The 19,252-nt window shown below is 41.0% G+C and overlaps 1 protein-coding gene across 2 annotated transcripts; it reads right to left on the reverse strand.

Annotated features, from left to right (window-relative positions):
• Window positions 1-840: 840 nt before the first annotated feature.
• On the reverse strand, window positions 841-2,303 carry LOC110579188 (protein BEX1-like). Of its 2 annotated transcripts, XM_021688728.1 has the most exons (3): window positions 2,256-2,299; window positions 1,811-1,895; window positions 841-1,462 (listed from the first exon to the last, which is right to left on the reverse strand). In XM_021688728.1, the coding sequence occupies exon 3, from the start codon at window positions 1,455-1,457 to the stop codon at window positions 1,074-1,076; it is 384 nt and encodes a 127-aa protein (XP_021544403.1). In that variant the 5' UTR covers window positions 1,458-1,462; window positions 1,811-1,895; window positions 2,256-2,299; the 3' UTR covers window positions 841-1,073. The 2 variants fall into 2 exon arrangements, with proteins under 2 accessions (XP_021544403.1, XP_021544411.1); XM_021688736.1 differs by lacking the exon at window positions 1,811-1,895 and having other exon boundaries at window positions 2,256-2,303.
• Between the last annotated feature and the right edge of the window lie 16,949 nt (window positions 2,304-19,252).

Below are 19,252 nucleotides of genomic sequence, written 5' to 3' on the forward strand. Positions count from 1 at the left end.
AAATCTCAAGCTGACTCCCTGTTGAGCACGGAGCCTGATGGGGGGCTTAATCTCACCATCCTGAGATCATGACCTGAGCTGAAATCAAGAGTCAAAGCTTAACTGACTGAGCCACCCAGGCGACCCAAGAGTCTACATTTTCAAGAAAGTCCTCAGATGATTCTCACATACATGGCAGATTAGCATACGTTTAAGAACTTTAAGACATTATTAATGAATTCATTGTTCCTTTAGGAATTGCCAGTAATCTCTTCTAGAGAAGTGAAACGGCATATCCAAGTTTATTTTATTCAGGGACTGAACTGAGACAAGAACTCAGAGCTCCTGTCTCAATCATTATTAATCGTATTTTGTTAAGGGCCTACTTCTTGCCAGGCAGAATTCAGCTTGACCAGCAGAGGGATGCTGGACTGGTGAGACCTATCTTTGGAAACTCTACTAAATATCTGAAGGGAAAATCTGAGGATAGGGGGTCCTGCTTAATAGGTGGGGATGAGGGCAAAAATAGGTAAACATAGTTCACACACACCTGATCTTATTTCACAGTCATGTACAGTCCTCATCCTCACTTTATAAAGAATTACTGGGTTTATTCATCTGGCTAAAATATCCAAATTTCATACCAAGTATTTATGAAGTGACCGTTCTACTTTCACAAGGTCATTAGAAATAGTTTCCATTTCTTCTAAAACTACAGAAAATATGAAAGAAAACACATCAACTCATTTCACAGAAATGAGTCCCTATATTAATCCTTTGGTATATTTAATTTCAGCATTTTTCACTGCATGTACTAAATACATAAATATAAGATTTGAAATAAAAATACAGAGGTTGCTTTTTTTAGACTGCTTTATTGGTTTCACAATATAATGACCATCTTTCCATGCAATAGGTAAAGTTCTCCTGCTAACAAAATCTTACAGATTGGATCAAAAACACATTCAACTCGAAGTAATAATAGACATATTAGAAATGAGTTACATCAAAAGGTTTACAACAAAGCTATATCATGAACACATAAGTTTAGAAAGCAGGTGTCTCCCTATTAACTTCAGAGAAAACACCAGGATTCAAGGCATAAGGCAAAACTCATCACGATGGTCATGGTGAGGGGGGTCAGTGCTAACTGCCCTCAAACTATGACTGAACTGCTTTTCCTTCAGCTTTTGCATGAGTTGTCTCATCTCCTCCCCAATCCTTTCCACATTCTCTTCTCTCATCCTTCCCGGCTCTTCAAGCCTCTGAATCACATCCCATCTATACTGCTGGATGGGCTGCCTAACACGGAACCGCCTACGATTTACTCTAGGCACACAATATTCACCAGTTTCCAAAGGGAGGGCCAAGGGCTCTCCTTTATTAGCAACTTGCTCCTTTTCATCTTTTTTTTCATTTTCCTGGTCGGTATTTTCCATGTTGAGATTTTTTACTGCGTGCTCCTCTTTGGACTCCATTGCTCCTAGGAGACAAAAGACAAAAGAAGGGGCTGAGTTTTTGGTGGACAGGTCAGCACCGAGGACAGAGGCCTTACTACTCCTCTTTCAAAGCCCTGGATATCAACGGTTTTTAAAATTTCATTTTCCTACCTGAAAAGCTTTGTGCGTCCTCTAGGGGGCCTCCAAGTCCGGACCCCCCACCACCACTTCTCTGTCCTACCTCCCCCGACAAACCCACCATTTTCCTACAGATCCATCCCCAGGCTTCCGCAGTCACCAAAATGGAGGACGGGGGACGAGTAATGGGATAGTTGGAAGGGGGTCTCAAACTGGGCTCTGCACGCGCCCCCCACACTGACCGCAGCACCGACCTGGGCCTATCCTTGCTGTCTCCTCCTTCTCCCAATTCTCGCCGTGAGTGCGCCGCCGCGACACTTGACACCTAGACCCGCAGACCTGCAGAAGGCCGGCGTGGAGGGAACAGGGGCTGTTGCGAAGCGCTTGGCGCCGACCCCCCAACACCTGGTCCCTTCTGGGTCCCGGCCACCCCTGGCCGCCCCCCATCCGCATCTCCCGCCCTCACCCATAGCCTCCCCCCACCCCGCCCCGGAGATTCACCATTCTCCGGTAGGAACTCGGGTGATTTCCAATTGCTCTTGGTTGCTCTGCTGCCCTCCCGGCCGTCCCAGCACCCCTACCCCAGGGGGCCACTACCGATGTTCCCAAGAATGCCACTGCGCTGATCCCCTGCGCCGGCTTTGGGAGTAGGCGGACCGCTGCCGCCCTGGCCTCGCGCGCGGGCCCGGGAGCCCTTACCTGCTCTGCTTTCCTCGCGCCCGTTGCCAGCCCGCCAGCCGCAGGACAGCGGGGAGCCGGTACCCAGAAGCGAGACTGACGACTGCACGGAAGGCTGCGTTGCTCTGCAGCTCCAGGTCACGTGAGGGCCCCGCGTCACCAAGGAGCTCTCTCCCCTCCCACTCCACTCCCTCGGGGGGCGGGGAGTTCTACTGGACCCTGCCTCCTACCTCTGCACGCACCAACTCCCCCTCCGCTTGTCTGTGCGCGGGGCCACAGCGCGCACCGTCTTGTCCCTCAGCTCTGTTCTCTTCAATCTGAGGGCCCACAAGGGGCCTTACCGCCTTATGGTTAGGGTTTACCTTTCTCTGGTTACCGGGGAGGGTCTGCATATCACCCTCCTCCTCTCCCCAAGGCCTTCGCATTGGCTTGGTCTTTTCAGTTTTTTCTCCTCTTCTCCCTGGCTGTGTATCTGCTTCCTAAAAATTTCTCTTTATTGTTTTTTTAACAATCAGTATTGTTTAAAAAACAAAATTATGAAATTTCATTTTTAAAACACATGCTTCAACCTGGAGAAGTAAAAAGAAAACTCATTTTTTATGTTCTGCACCACACAGAAAATATTTTCTCTGGGCTCCACAGAACTTCATTTTAGAACATTCTAGATTGTTTTAAAATTTTGTAAAAAAAAAAAAAAAAAGGAGGGAGGCTTTGTGGGGGGCAGAGAACCTTCTTGAACACAAATGGTGTTTTGAAAATGATCCAGGAGAAATCCAGTTGTCAGCTCTTGGTCATTTTATATAAATAACCCACCAATTCCCCCCTTCTGGAGCAAATTTTAAGATTTATTAATAAACATTTATATTTTATTCTATTATGATTAACATTCATTATATATAGAAAAGAATTTGCTGACAACTGAAGTCATCTGCTAAAATTTAATGGCTATTATTAATGATGATTTTGAAGACCTAAGCAAAGGGAAGGGCTGTGAGGCAGTGGCAGGTTGAGGGATGCAGAGATAGTCAGATTGTCCCTGCTCTGGTAAGAGATTGGGAAGGTGCCCATCTTCCCACTGCCACATTCCAGAGCTTTTTATTTCCCACATTCAGGCTCTTGACTGTGTTTACTCCAAAAATACAGATGGACAAGTGACCAAAGTAGTGACCTAAGTAAATTCCTTTAGTTTCTTCCCTCCATTTCTCCCTCAAATTCCCACCTAGTGACTCATCTCCCAGACAGATGTGGGTGTGTGTGTGTCTGTTCTCATACCTCTTCTATACCTCTGTGGTAGAGGAGTCAAATAGTAGAGAATTGATTGCTGTGGAGAGAGCCTCCCAAATCTTTCTGTTCTCTCCTCTTTGTTACCTTGTCCAGGTGGAAGCCTTTGTGGGACATTTCTTCTATCTCTCACCTGGGTTAAGAAGTGCAGACTGCTGGGATCCTCACCCTATCCTGCCCACCTCCAGGGCACTCAGGAAGAACCCAGCCTTGCTGCAGGGTCACTATCTGGCAATCCATGCTCACCCTGGTACTCCCTCATTTATGCCAGGGCCCAAGGAATACCATCTATTGACCATCTTGAGTAAACTTAGATTAGTTATTCTCAACACAGAAGTCTGTGGAACAGATTTTCAAATACTATCTCTATATGTGAGAAGGTAGTAATATATTCACCTTTTTGTGGGGGAGAGGAGCCAAACTTCTTAGCTGATTCTCAAAAGAGGCCATGATTCCTCACCCCTAAAAAAGTTTAAAAATCTCTATATATGCTGTCTCGCTCTCTCTTTAGCCCTTTACTTTTACCTTAGACCTGTTTCTTTTTCAATTGTTTTCTGCCTTAGTATTCACCCATTGGCAAACCCAGAATCTGGGCATCATCCTTGAATCCCTCATCATTGTCCCTCATATTCAATTAATAACCAAATCTAACTAAGACTGTCATATCTTTTTAAAAAAGCAGTATGGAACTATGGCTTACATACCATAAGATTTATCGACTTAAAGTGTACACTTCAATGGTTTTTAGTATATTTATAGATATGCACAACCATCACCGTAGTCAATTTTAGGACATTTAATCACATCAAAAAGAAACTCAAAAAGTACACTTTCGCTATCACTCCCCATCCTCTCATTGTCTCCAGGTCAAAGCACCACTAACATAATTTGTCTCTATAGATTTCCCTATTCTGGATATTTCCTATAAATGAAATCATACAATATGTATTCTTTGGGGATTGACTTCTTCATTTAGCACAATGTTTTCAGAGTTCATGGCAACAATACAATAATCGTTTGAGGAACTGTTAAACTTTTTTTCCAAAGTGGTTGATCATAGCTGCACAATGGTTGGTGAAAGAATGCGAGAACCAAAAGATGGGGCTTGTATAATAAAAATCAAATGGCCATCTTGGGTTTCTTATAGCCCCAATTATTCATTGAATTTGCAACCATTGTTTGCACACTGATTTCTCTGAATCAGAAGCAGACTGTTGCCATGTCACAGGACATCAGGATGACAAAAGTCTGGCAACAAGAGGTTATTTTTTGCAGAAGAAGAATAACTTCATCTACATATGCCAAAAACCTTTATAGTTTCTGTTCTTGCTGCTTTTGCATAAAAGTCATCCAGGGCATTTTCCTGATACTCAATTTCAGTCCTTTTACTGTGAATCTCAATTTTGATCATAGCAATTTCAGAAGGTAAGATAATAGCAGCAAGAAGGTCATTTACTTGCTGTCCATTTTTGATTGAAGTCCCAGTGGATGAAAGGAAACCCCTTGGTTTCTATAACATCCCCAAATCACAGATGGCCCCAAAGGCATACTGGCTGTCAATATAAATATTAACAATTTGTCCTTTTGATAATTGGCATGTTCTGGTAAGGGTGTAGAGCTCTGGTTGTTAGGCTGATTTAGCATATGGAAGGTTTACCCTTTCAAGTAGTACATACTGGGTAGTAACAGTATAGTCTGCCTGGAAATTCCAATTTTCATTTTTACAGTATGATCATCAACAAACAAAATTACATCAGGATTAGTTAAAGGGAATTCTCAAACACCAGGAAGCAGTGTCATAAAATGTGATATTATTACCTCAAAGTCATGGGCTTTGCCCTTCTCAGGCAAGGGTAGTAACAACAAGATTAAGAATGTTGCAGTGTTTAAGATGAAGGTAAGGTGGTAAAAGCAGGAGGTTCTAGTAGGAGATTAGCTTGCTTGCAGAGAACTGCTGAGTCAATTCAGAATTAAGAAGATATTGGAGAGCATGTGGAGTTTGTAAATAAATGTCATTTCTGGAGCTTGGGAAGATGGCAGAGTAGGAGGACCTAAGCTCATCCCATGCCATGTTTACAACTAGATATCACTCACAGCCAAGTAAATAAACTGGAAAACAATCTGAAGACTGGCAGAACAAACTGCACAACTAAATGTAGAGAAGAAGTTGTATCTGAGAGATTAGGAAGCCAGAAACGGTGGTAGGGAGCTGCCTGCAGGAAGGACAGAACTGCGGGCACAGAGAGGGGAAAGCACCAGGGAACCCATGGAGGTGGGGGGTGGAAAACAAGTCCCCATAACATCTGGCTTTGAAAACCAGAAGGGATGAATTCCATGAGTTTGTATAACCATTGGAACTTGGAGTCAGGAGTTTTTTTTTTTTTTTTAATTCTTATGTTAATCCCCATTAGTTTTAGATGTAGTGTTCCATGATTCATTGTTTGTGCATAACACCCAGTGCTCCATGCAGAATGTGCCCTCCTCAATACCCACAACCAGGCTAACCCATCCTCCCACCCCCCTCCCCTCTAGAACCCTCAGTTTGTTTTTCAGAGTCCATCGTCTCTCATGGTTCGTCTACCCCTCCGATTTCCCCTGCTTCATTCTTCTCCTCCTGCTACCTTCTTCTTCTTTTTTTTTTCCTTAACATATATTGCATCATTTGTTTCAGAGGTACAGATCTGAGATTCAACAGTCTTGCACAATTCACAGCATTTACCAGAGCACATACCCTCCCCAGTGTCTATCACCCAGTCACCCCCTCCCTCCCACCCCACCCCCCACTCCAGCAACCCTCAGTTTGTTTCCTGCGATTAAGAATTCCTCATATCAGTGAGGTCATATGATACATGTCTTTCTCTTTTTGACTTATTTAGCTCAACATAATACCCTCCAGTTCCATCCACGTCGTTGCAAATGGCAAGATCTCATTCCTTTTGATGGCTGCATAATATTCCATTGTGTATATATACCACCTCTTCTTTATCCATTCATCTGTCAATGGACATCTTGGCTCTTTCCACAGTTTGGCTATTGTGGACATTGCTGCTATAAGCATCGGGGTGCACGTACCCTTTTGGATCCCTACTTTTGTATCTTTGGGGTAAATACCCAGTAGTGCAATTGCTGGATCATATGGTAGCTCTATTTTCAACTTTTTGAGGAACCTCCATACTGTTTTCCAGAGTGGCTGCACCAGCTTGCATTCCCACCAACAGTGTAGGAGGGTTCCCCTTTCTCCACATCCCCGCCAACATCTGTCGTTTCCTGACTTGTTAATTTTAGCCATTCTGACTGGTGTGAGGTGGTATCTCATTGAGGTTTGGATTTAGATTTCCCTGATGCCGAGCGATATTGAGCACTTTTTCATGTGTCTGTTGGCCATTTGGATGTCTTCTTTGGAAAAATGTCTGTTCATGTCTTCTGCCCATTTCTTGATTGGATTCTTTGTTCTTTGGGTGTTGAGTTTGATGAGTTCTTTATAGATTTTGGATACTAGCCCTTTATCTGATATGTCATTTGCAAATATCTTCTCCCATTCTGTCGGTTGTCTTTTGGTTTTTTGACTGTTTCCTTTGCTTTGCAAAAGCTTTTTATCTTGATGAAGTCCCAATAGTTCATTTTTGCCCTTGCTTCCCTTGCCTTTGGCGATGTTTCTAGGAAGAAGTTGCTTCGGCTGAGGTCGAAGAGGTTGCTGCCTGTGTTCTCCTTTAGGATTTTGATGGACTCCTGTCTCACATTGAGGTCTTTCAACCATTTGGAGTCTATTTTTGTGTGTGGTGTAAGGAAATGGTCCAGTTTCATTCTTCTGCATGTGGCTATCCAATTTTCCCAACACCATTTGTTGAAGAGACTGTCTTTGTTCCATTGGACATTCTTTCCTGCTTTGTCGAAGATTATTTGACCATAGAGTTGAGGGTCCATTTCTGGGCTCTCTATTCTGTTCCATTGATCTATGTGTCTGTTTTTGTGCCAGTACCATACTGTCTTGATGATGACAGCTCTGTAATAGAGCTGGAAGTCCGGAATTGTGATGCCGCCAGCTTTGCTTTTCTTTTCAACATTCTTCTGGCTATTCCGCGGTCTTTTCTGGTTCCATACAAATTTTAGGATTATTTGTTCCATTTCTTTGAAAAAAGTGGATGGTATTTTGATGGGGATTGCATTGAATGTGTTGATTGCTCTAGGTAGCATTGACATCTTCACAATATTTGTTCTTCCAATCCATGAGCATGGAACGTTTTTCCATTTCTTTGTGTCTTCCTCAATTTCTTTCATGAGTATTTTATAGTTTTCTGAGTATAGATCCTTTGTCTCTTTGGTTAGATTTATTCCTAGGTATCTTATGGTTTTGGGTGCAATTGTAAATGGGATCGACTCCTTAATTTCTCTTTCTTCTGTCTTGTGGAGTCAGGAGTTTTAAAAGTCAGCTGACTCAGCACTTGGGAGATTCTGTTGGGCAAGTGATAGTTGGGTTTCCACCCTTAAAGAGACAATAGCCCCCTGAAAGGCAACATAGAAGTGACAGTTTGCATAATACTTGGGGCAAACAGGAGAGGGATCTGTTTATACTGATTTCAGAGATTGTTGAGGGACTTTTCCAGGAACAAAGGATCTGGCAGACACCATTTCCCTCTCCTGCCCAACAGCATAAACACAGAGCCACCTGCAGGAAGTGGCGCTGCATAGACACTCTCTACCTAACCTGCTAGCAGTGCACCCCATCCATGAGTTTTCCTGAGGACTCACCCCCTCCAAGACCTCTGGCCTCAGCCCTGGGCTCAGTGCAAATTTTGTTAATGCCTTGCACACCCTACCCAGCTGCCATCTCCTGTACCGTGCCCTTGGTGGCCACTGGGCTTCGGCTCAGTGCAAATTTTGCTATCACCACACGTACCCCACCTAACTGCTGCATACACAGACACCACCTGCTGCACTCAGCTGCCACATGCATAGATGCTGGGCACTCCGGGCACTGTCCCTGCTGTGCACCTCACCCTTGGTTGCTGCTTTGCTTTGGGAGTTCCAGCCTAGGACTAGTGGCTCAGCATAAAGTTTTCTAACACTGCTGTTCTGACCCCAAGCCCTCTGTGGTCATACCCCCTCAGACCCTGCCTGCCTGGGTCTCACTAACATCGCACAATGCAAGCAGAGCCCACATTAGGCAGAGTCAGTGCAGACATTTGGACTGAAAAGCAAAGTACTCAGACACAATAGCAGGACTCAAAGAACATGTATAGGAGACTCCCTTGAAGTACCAGATTCTGGTGAACAGGGGACACTGTACTTCAGGGCACTACAGAACCTCTTCTTCATAAGCCCACTACTTTCAAGAGCAAAAGATGTGGCTGACATTCCTAACACACAGAAACAAACACAGAGAGGAGGAGACAGAGAAATAGGTCCCAAATGAAAGAACAAGACAAAATTACAGCAAGAGATCTAAGCAAAACAGAAATAAGCAGTATGCTGGATAGAGAACTTAAAGTAATGATCATAAAGATACTTACGGGACTTCAGAAAAGGGTGGAAGACATCAGTGAGGCCCTTGACAAAGAGATAAAAATAGCATATCAAATATGAAGAACTTAATAAGTGAAATTAAAAATACAATAGATGGAATAAAGAGAAACACAAGAAGCAGAAGAATGTTTCAGTGACCTGGAGGATAGAAAAATGGAAAGCAATCAAGCTGAAAAGGTGAGAGACAGACAAATACTGCATAATAAGAATAGACTTAGAGAACTCAGTGACTTCATCAAGCATAATAACATGTGCACTATAGGGATCCCAGAAGAAGAATGGGGGGCATAAAATGTATTCAAAGAAATAATATCTGAAATTTTCCTGAATCTGGGGAGGGAAACAGAAATCCAGATTCAGGAAGCACAGAGATTCCCCAACAAATTCAACCCAAGGAGGTCCACACCAAGACACATAATAATTAAAATGGCAAAAAATGGTGATAAAGAAAGAATTTTAAAGGTTGCAAGAGAAAAGAAGACAGTTACATAAAAAGAAACCCCCATTAGGCTATCAGCTGATTTTTCAGCAGAAATTTTACAGCCAGAAGAGAGGAGCACACTATATTCAAGGTGCTGAAAGGGAAAAATCTGCAACCAAGAATATTCTATCCAGCAAGGCTATCATTCAGAATAGAAGAAGAGATAAAGAATTTCCCAGAGACACAAAAATTAAAAGAACTCATGAGCACTAAATCAGCCCTACAAGAAATGTTAAGGGGAACTCTGACTGGAAAACAAAAAAGATTAGTAAGAGTAAGAAAAATAGGAAGCACAAAAACAATAAACAAACAAACATATCTGTAAAAATCATTCAAGAGAGGCACAAGATAAAAAGATGGAAAATATGATACCAGATATCTGAAATGTGAAGGGGAGAGGAGTAAAGAATGAGTTCAAAACTGAATGACCATAAGGTGCCTGGGTGGCTCAGTCGTTAAGCGTCTGCCTTTGGCTCAGGTCATGATCCTAGGGTGCTGGGATCGAGCCCTGCATCAGGCTCCCTGTTCAGCAGGAAGCCTGCTTCTCTCTCTCCCACTCCCCCTGCTTGTGTTCCCTCTCTCACTGTCTCTCTCTGGCTGTCAAATAAATAAATAAAATCTTTAAAAAAATTGAATGACCATAAACAATATAGATTGGTATATACAGAGACATATATAAATGAAATGGTAACCACAAGTCAAAACAAAACAAAACAACAGTGATACATATGCAAAAAATAGAGTAAGGAATCCAAGTATATCAATAAAATAAAATCAGCAAACCATGAAAGAAAGAAAAGAAAGGGTTCAGGGACTGAAATTTTAGTAAGTTCATAGAGTGGAGAAGCCAGCAGAGAAAAATTAGGAACCCATAGTCTACAATAATCAGCCAAGCATAGGGATCCATGAAAGTGTCACTTAGTTGAGGACCTAGGGAATTCTTGGATTAGTGTAATTCTTTTTCATGACAGCTGGATTCCTACAGTGCTTAGATTATGACCTAGGTAATGAACAGTGTCTGAAAATAATTGTAATTTCTCCTTTGAGACTTCATGTCCTTTCTCAGCTAATTGTTGCAGCAAATAAATGGAATTTTTATGGATGCTTCTTTGATAACTGAGTATAACAAGAGGCTGTCTACATACTGTAGAAGATTTCCTTGAGAACTGGAAGGTACTTAAATCCTGGTGGAGCATTTGGGAGAAATAAGAAGAGGCCTCAGTGAACTCCTGAGGCATGACAAGTCCAGGTATATTGTTGACTGTTCCAAGTAAAGGCAAATAGATATTGTCTGTTGGAGTCTACAGGAATGCTGAAGAAGGCTGAACATAGATCCACAACAGTGAACCATTTTTTAAGTCTGGTGCAAGTTGTGACAAAAGGGTGCTCAGGTTTGAAACAACTGGGAAATGGGGAGTAACTGTTTTGTTAATAGTTCCCATGTCTTGGACAAATTTCAAGCTCACCTGTAGGTTTTCAGTTTCTGGACTGGCAAGTTTGGTGTGTTACAGGAGGGGCCATTATGTCTTTTACTACTGGCATAAAGCACTATATGGCCTTGGGCTTTAGTGGATATTGATGTGATTTGGGAAGAGGTTTAGTTATGTTTATCTCAACTTTTATAGGTCCTGCACTTTCTGTTCTCCCATTGTCAGTGTTAGAGGTAGCCCACGAATATTCAAACACCTGGATTAAATTAGAGATCTTTTGCTGGAATTCTTCCTCTTCTATATCAATGAAAGATTGTCAGAAACAAAAGATCAGGTTCAGGTTGGTCAGGAAATTCTATAGTAAGGTCTCTGTTTGAGGCAAAATGTATTAGCCTCTTCAATTTAGAAAGGAGATAGCTACCTAATAAATTGACTGGAGCTGTATCACACAACAAAAAGAAATGTTTTTCAGTGAAAGGTCCCAGAGTCTTTTGCACTGGTTGAGATAGAAGCTCTCTTTGAATTTTATTAGATACCTCCACTAATAGAGGTTTCTTTTCTATTCAGAGAGATCTGTTGTCTTATGAGAGTGGGGTTTAAAGTAGAGTGTAGCTCTGGTATCTACCAGACTTTGGCAAGATTTCCCATTAATTTTGATTTTAGTGTCCTCTTGGTTTTTTAAGGGAATTACTGGTGGCAGTGTACCAGAGAATCCCTTAGTCTTGTTAACCTTGGGAAAGATCCATATGGGGGCTCTCCTTAGAGGGTAGATATGAAAGCATTCAAGTTCATGTTGAATGATTTGCACAAAACCTTTGAGGACAACCTTTTCTTATGTGTTCTAGTTGATTACAAATGAGACAATGCTTCCTGAGTTAGTGTTTTGATGATGGATTCCTAGGAGGATTCAATGGGGAAGGTGCAGGTGTTGTTTTGAGTTTCTGGCCTTGGAGCTGTTGCAGCTGTAAGACTAATAACTTGGACTTTTGTTTACAGTCTTGTTCCAACATCCTTTCAAAGTGCACAACAATGGTCATGAATTCACTCAGAAAGTGGATTTCCATCTTATTTTCTGCCTCTTAACCCACTAATCTCAGAAGATAATCAATTTACAAATAAGGCAGCTAGAGCAGATTGGGTAACATCATTTACTGTACGGAACCCAGAATGCCATAGGAAGAGAGCTTCCAGACAAGCTTTAAAGTCTGCCACGGATTCATCTTTCCTTTGTTTGCATGTTTGAATATTAGACCAATCAGTGAAGGCAGGAATGATCCTAGGAATAGCTTTTAAAAGATGGTTTGCTATTTTGCAAGCTTTTTCTGGTCCATAAGGGGACCATGTTGAAAATCAAGTTTCTCAAATATAATCCTCAGGGTTATGATATTCTGCTTCTGCATCAGTTTTGGGGCTTCACTAGGTCCTACCAGCTTGTGCACAAGTTGATAAATGTCTTGCAGCCCAAGATTATAAGCTCTTATGAGGACGCTAAGTTCTTCTGAAAAATTCTGGGGATCCTCCCTGGATTTGGGAAATTAGCTATGGTCCTTAGTTCAGTCTTTAACCAAGGAGTAAAAGATACATGAAGGGGATCACCTGTAGCACTGGGTGGTTTTATTTTAAGAGTTAACTGTTAAATAGTCTCTTCAAAACAGAAAGACAATTTAGATAAAGAATTAGTATACTGTGAAAACTTAGGTAAATGAGGATAGAGAGGAGCAGCAGGAATCATGTCAGTCTTACAGTCTTTTTTTTTTTTTTTTTAGGTACCTCTTGTGTCTTTGATCTTTCACTGGCTGTTAGCAATAAATCTTTAAATGAAGCTATTTTGGAATTTTGAAGTCTTTTCCAGGCTTCTTCATACCAATTAAGATAGATGTCCCATTCTGTTTGATTTAGGAACACTTGTTTCAAGTGCACTTCTTAAATAAACAGTCTTTTCAAATTGGAACACTCTGCATAATGGCCATTGTAATTCTAGGTTGTCTTTATTAAGATTTTGCTATTTATTTTTCTGGAGGGAGGCAAGATGGTGGAAGAGTAGGGGACCTCATTTCATCTGGTCCCTTGAATTTAGCTAGATAACTATCAAATCATTCTTAACACCTATGAATTCAATCTGGGATGTAAGAAAAGAATTTCTGGAATTCTACAAATAGAAAAGTGACCACTTTTTGCAAGGTAGGAGGTGTGGAGAAATGATTCTGAGTGGATATATCAGAAGATAAATGGTGGGGGGCAGCAAGGCTCCATAAGCTGGCTACCGGAAAGTGATAAAGCCCCTGAGCTCAAAATCGGAACTTTTAGAAATCTGCTCTAGTGAGAGATGTCCCTGCCTGAAAGGTGCTCAGGTGGTGAAGTGGGGCAGAACACTAGGTGGGACAGTGTGGTCTCAGGATCTCTGGGGTCACAGAAAGAACAGGGATGCCTGAGCCAGCAGAGTTCCCAAGCTTTGGAGCTGGTAAACCAGTTAAGGTCAGCGAGCCTGGGAGTGGGATCTCAGCTGAGTTTGCCATAAAGCATAGACTGTGGCATGATTGGGCGACTGTTCTCCATGCAGGGACACTGCAAAGAGCAGAAACTCGGGGACCCTCCTCCCTACCCTGGGAGGATCAACACTGGTGCACACCACAGGAGTCTGCAGAGTTTGGCACATACAAAAGTGAAGACTGCTTTTCCCTGAGGATTTACTGAAGGGATGGGGCCATGATATTTCAGCACTGGGGCTGGAGATGGGGGGGGCGGGTGGCCATTTTTATTTTCATCCTCTAAAGTGGCAGGGAAAGCCTTCAGGGAACAAAAGCCACACAGAGCAACCTGAAGCAGCTTACATGGACCTCGGGCCCCTGGCAAGGGGCGGTGCAACTCCACCCAGGCAGACACCTGAGAATCAGTGCAGCAGGCCCATCCCCTAGAACACCAGCTGGAATAACAAGTGAATACCAAGTTTACCAAGCAAACAGAACTGAATAACTCCAGTACAAAGGGAAAATAGGACATAGAATTTGAGGGTTTTCCTCATAATTCTTTTATCTTTCAGTTTAAAATTTTCCTTTTCTTTTTTCCTTTTCAACTAGTTTCTTATTTTATCAATTCTTTGTTTTTAAGTCTTTTTTTAACTTTCATTCTTACATTTATATTTTACAGATATATTTATCATTTTAGCTCCCTTTCACTGTATTCAATTTTATTTTTGTATATATATATATATATATATATTAAATACATATATGTTTGCTTTCTTACAATTTTAGGATTTAGTGTCTCCAAAATACACCCAGAACCAAGTAGATCACCCTGTTTTGTCCACCTGGGAGGTTATATTCTCTCTTCTGCCCCCCCCTTTCTTTTCCTATTTCTTTTATTTTTTGGTTTCTAACCTCTTCATACTTCTCTAATGTGTGTTTTGCTCGGGTTGTGGTTAATATTTTTGATTTTGTTCTCTCATTCATCCATTCTTCTCTGGGAAAAATGACTAGAAGGAGGAATTCACAACAAAGGAAAGAACCAGAGGTAATACTTTATGCCACAGATCCAATCTATATAGATGTAAGTAAAATGTCAGAGCTGGAATTCAGGATAATGATTATAAAGTTTCTAGCTGGGCTTGGAAAAGGCATAAAAGACACTACAGAATCTCTTAGTGGAGAAATAAAATTTAATCAAGCCGAAATTAGAAATGGTTTAACTGAGATGCTGTCTAAAATGGATGCTCTGAAAGCTAGGGTAAATGAGGCAGAAGAGAGAGTCAGTGATATAAAAGAGATGATGGAAAGGAAGGAAGCTGAGGAAAAGAAGGAAAAACAACTGATGGACCATGAGGGGAGGCTTTGAGAAATCAGTGATACCATAAAGTGAAACAATATTAGAATTATTGGGGTCCCAGAGGAAGAAGAAAGAGAGAAAGGGAAAGAATGTGTATTTGAGCAAATCATAGCTGAGAAACTTCCATAAACTGGAGAAGGAAATAGGCATTCAAGTCCAAGAGGTAGAGAGAAACCCCTCAAAATCAATAAAAATAGATCAACACTCTGACGTATAATAGTGAACCTTGCAAATTTCAGAGAAAAGAGAAAATCCTGAAAGCAGCTTGAGACAACAGGTCTTTAACTTACAGGGGTATGAATGTTAGACTGGCATCAGAACTATCCACAGAGATGTGGCAGGTCAGAAAGGGCTGGCATGATATATTCAGGGTGTTAGATGAGAAAAACAAGTAGTGAAGAATATTTTATCCAGCAAGGCTGTAATTCAGAATATAAAGAGAGACAAAGAACTTCCAGGACAAACAGAAACTGAAAGATTATGTGACCACCAAGCTAGCCCTGCAAGAAATATTAAGGGGGATCCTGTAAACAAAGAGAGAGCCCCAAAGTAACACAGAACAAAAAGAAACAGGGACAATCTACAGAAACAGGGACTTTACAGGCAATAAAATGGCACTAAATTCATATCTTTCAATACTTACTCTGAATGTAAAAGGGCTAAGTGGTCTAATCAAAAGACACAGGGTATCAGATTGGATGAGAAAGCAAGAACCATCCATGTGCTGTCTACAAGAGACTCATTTTGGACCTAAAGACACCTCCAGATTGGAAGTGAAGGGTAAGAACCATTTACCACACTAATGGACCTCAAAAGAAAGCTGGGGTAGCAATCCTCATATCAGACAAATTAGATTTTATTAATTTTTTATTTATTTATTTTTTAAATTTATTTATTTGACAGAGAGACAGACAGAAAGTACAAGCAGGGGGAGAGGCAGAGGAAGAGGGAGAAGCAGGCTCTCCGATGAGCAGGGAGCCTGATGCAGGGCTCGATCCCAGGACCCTGGGAACATGACCTGAGCTGAAGGCATATGCTTAACTGACTGAGCCACCGAGGCACCCCAGACAAATTAGATTTTAAACCAAAGACTAAGAGAGACACTATATCATACTTAAAGGGTCTATCCAAAAAGAAAATCTAACAATTACAAATATTTATGCTCCTAACTTGGGGGCAGCAAATTATATCAACCAATTAATAGCAAAATTAAGGAAACACATTGAAATAATGCAATAATAGTAGGGACTCTAACACCCCACTCACTGCAATGGGCAGATCATCTGAGCAGAAGATCAACAAGAAAGCAATGGCTTTGAATGACACACTGGATCAGATGGACTTAACAGACATTTTCAGAGCATTTATCCTAAAGCAAGCAGAATACAAATTCTTTTTGAGAGCATATCCAGAATAGATCACATACTGAGTCACAAATCAGGTCTCAATGAGTAGATTGAGATTATTCCCTGCATATTTTAAGACCACAATATTTTGAAACTTGAACTCAATCACAAGAGGAAATTTGGAAGTAACTCAAACACTTGGAGTTTAAAGAGCAATCTATTATAAAGAATGAATGGTTCAACCTGTAAATTAAAGAAGAATTTAAAAATTCATGGAAACAAATGAAAATGAAAACAAATTGGTCCAAAATCTATGGGATACAGCAAAGGAGGTCCTAAGAGGGAAGTACATAGCCATCCAAGCCTCTCTCAAAAAATTAGAAAAGTCTCAAATACACAAGCTAACCTTACACATAAAGGAGCTAGAGAAGGAACAGCAAATAAAGCCTACACCAAGTGGGAGAAGAGAAATAATAAAGATTAGAGCAGAAATCAATGAAATAGAAACTAGAACAATAGAACAGATCAACGAAACTAGAAACTGTTTATTTGAGACAATTAATAAGATTGATAAACTCCTAACCAGACTTATCAAAAAGAAAAGAGAAAGGATCCAAATTAATAAAATCATGAATGAATGAGGAGAGATCATGACCAACATCAAGGAAATACAAAAAAATTATAAGAGAATATTATGAGCAGCTATATGTCAACACATTAAGCAATCTGAAGAAATGGATGCATTCCTAGACATGTATAAACTTACCAAAAATGAAACAGGAAGAAACAAAAAACCTGAACAGACCCATAACCAGTAAGGAAATTGAAGCATTAATCAAAAACCTCCCAAAAAACAAGAGTCCAGGGCCAGATGACTTCCCAGGGGAATTCTAACAAACAAAGAATAATTAAAACCTATTCTTCTGAAGCTGTTTCAAAAAATAGAAAGGGAAGGAAAACTTCCAAACTCTTTCTGAGGCCAGCATTACCTTGATCCCCAAACCAGACAAAGACCCCATCAAGAAGGAGAATTGTAGACCATTATCTTTGATGAACATGGATGCCAAAATTCTCACCAAGATACTGGCCAATAGGATCCAACAGTACATTAGAAGAATTATTCACTACAACTGCGTGGGATTTATTCCTGGACCGCAAGGTTGGTTCAACATTCACAAATAAATCAATGTGGTACATCACATTAATAAACAAAAGGACAAAAATCATATGATCCTCTCAACTGATGCAGAAAACGCATTTGACAAATATAACATCCTTTCTTTTTCCTTTTTTAAAAATTTGTTTTCTTTTCTTTATTATGTTATGTTAATCACCCTACATTACATCATTAGTTTTTGATGTAGTGTTCCATGATTCATTGTCTGCATATAACACCCAGTGCCCTCTTTAATACCCATCACCAGGCTAACCCATCCCCCCACCGCCCTCCCCTCTAGAACCCTCAGTTTGTTTCTCAGAGTCCATAGTCTCTCATGGTTTGTCTCCCTCTCCAATTTCCCCCCCCCTTCTTTCTTCCCTTCTTGCTATCTTCTTTTTTTTTTTTTAAACATATAATGTATTATTTGTTTCAGAGGTACAGGTCTGTGATTCAACAGTCTTACACAATTCACAGCACTCATCATAGCACATACTCCCCCCAATGTCTATCACCCAGCCATCCCATCCCTCCCACCCCCCACAACTCCAGCAACCCTCAGTTTGTTTCCTGAGATTAAGAATTCCTCATATCAGTGAGGTCATATGATACATGTCTTTCTCTGATTGACTTATTTCGCTCAGCATAATACCCTCCAGTTCCATCCACATCGCTGCAAATGGCAAGATTTCATTCCTTTTGATGGCTGCATAATATTCCATTATATATATATATATATATATAATGGAATATATATATATATATATCACATCTTCTTTATCCATTCATCTGTTGATGGACATCTTGGCTCTTTCCATAGTTTGGTTATTGTGGACATTGTACAACATCCTTTCTTGATTAAAACTCTCCACAGTGTAGGGATAGAGGGAACATACCTCAATATCATAAAAGCCATCTATGAAAAGCCCACAGCGAATATCATTCTCACTGGGGAATAACTGAGAGCTTTTCCCCTAAGGTCAAGAACACGACAGGGATGCCCACTCTCACCACTGTTGTTCAACATAGTACTAGAAGTCCTAGCCTCAGCAATCAAACAACAAAAAGAAATAAAAGGCTTTCAAATTGGTAAAGAGCTCAAACTCTCACTCTTCACAGATGTCATGATACTCTATGTAGAGAACCCAAAAGACTCTACCAAAAAATTGCTAGAACTGACACTGGAATTCAGCAAAGTTGCAGAATATAAAATCAACACACAGAAGTCTATTGCATTTCTATACACTAATAATGAGACAGCAGAAAGAGAATTCGAGGAATCGATGCCATTTACAATTGCACAAAAAAACCATAGGATACCTAGGAATAAACCTAACCAAAGAGGCAAAAGATCTGTACTCTGAAAATGATGGAACACTATGAAAGAGATTGAGGAACACACAAAGAGATGGAAAAACATTTCATGCTCATGGATTGGAAGAACAAATATTGTTAAAATGTCTATACTACCCAAAGCAATCTACATATTCAATGCAGTCTCTCTCAAAATAACACCAGCATTGGGGTGCCTGGTTGGCTCAGTCAGTTAAGCATCTGCTTTCAGCTCAGATCATGATCCAGGGATTGAGCCCCACATCGGGCTCCCCACTTCTCCCTCTCTCTCTGCTGCTCCCCCTGCTTGTGCTCTCTCTCTCAAATGAATAAATAAATAAAATCTTTAAAAAAAATAACACCAGCATTTTTCACAGAGATGGAACAAACAATTCTAAAATTTGTATGGAACCAGGAAGGACCCCGAATAGTCAGAGGAATGTTAAAAAAGAAAAGCTCTATTACAAAGCTGCAATCATCAAGACAGCATGTACTAGCACAAAAGCAGACACATTGATCAATGGAACAGAATAGAGATCCCAGAGGGATGCCTGGGTGACTCAGCCTGTTAAGCATCTGCCTTCGGGTTGGGTCATTATCCCAGAGTCCTGGGATTGAGTCCCTCGATGGGCTTCTTGCTCAGC

This window comes from Neomonachus schauinslandi, chromosome X, assembly GCF_002201575.2.
Source record: "Neomonachus schauinslandi chromosome X, ASM220157v2, whole genome shotgun sequence".
NCBI classification, from domain to species: domain Eukaryota; kingdom Metazoa; phylum Chordata; class Mammalia; order Carnivora; family Phocidae; genus Neomonachus; species Neomonachus schauinslandi.

What these genes read in the sequence shown, in the direction of transcription:
- LOC110579188 (XM_021688736.1), bottom strand. Translation starts at nt 1,457, where the DNA reads ATGGAGTCCAAAGAGGAGCACGCAGTAAAAAATCTCAACATGGAAAAT.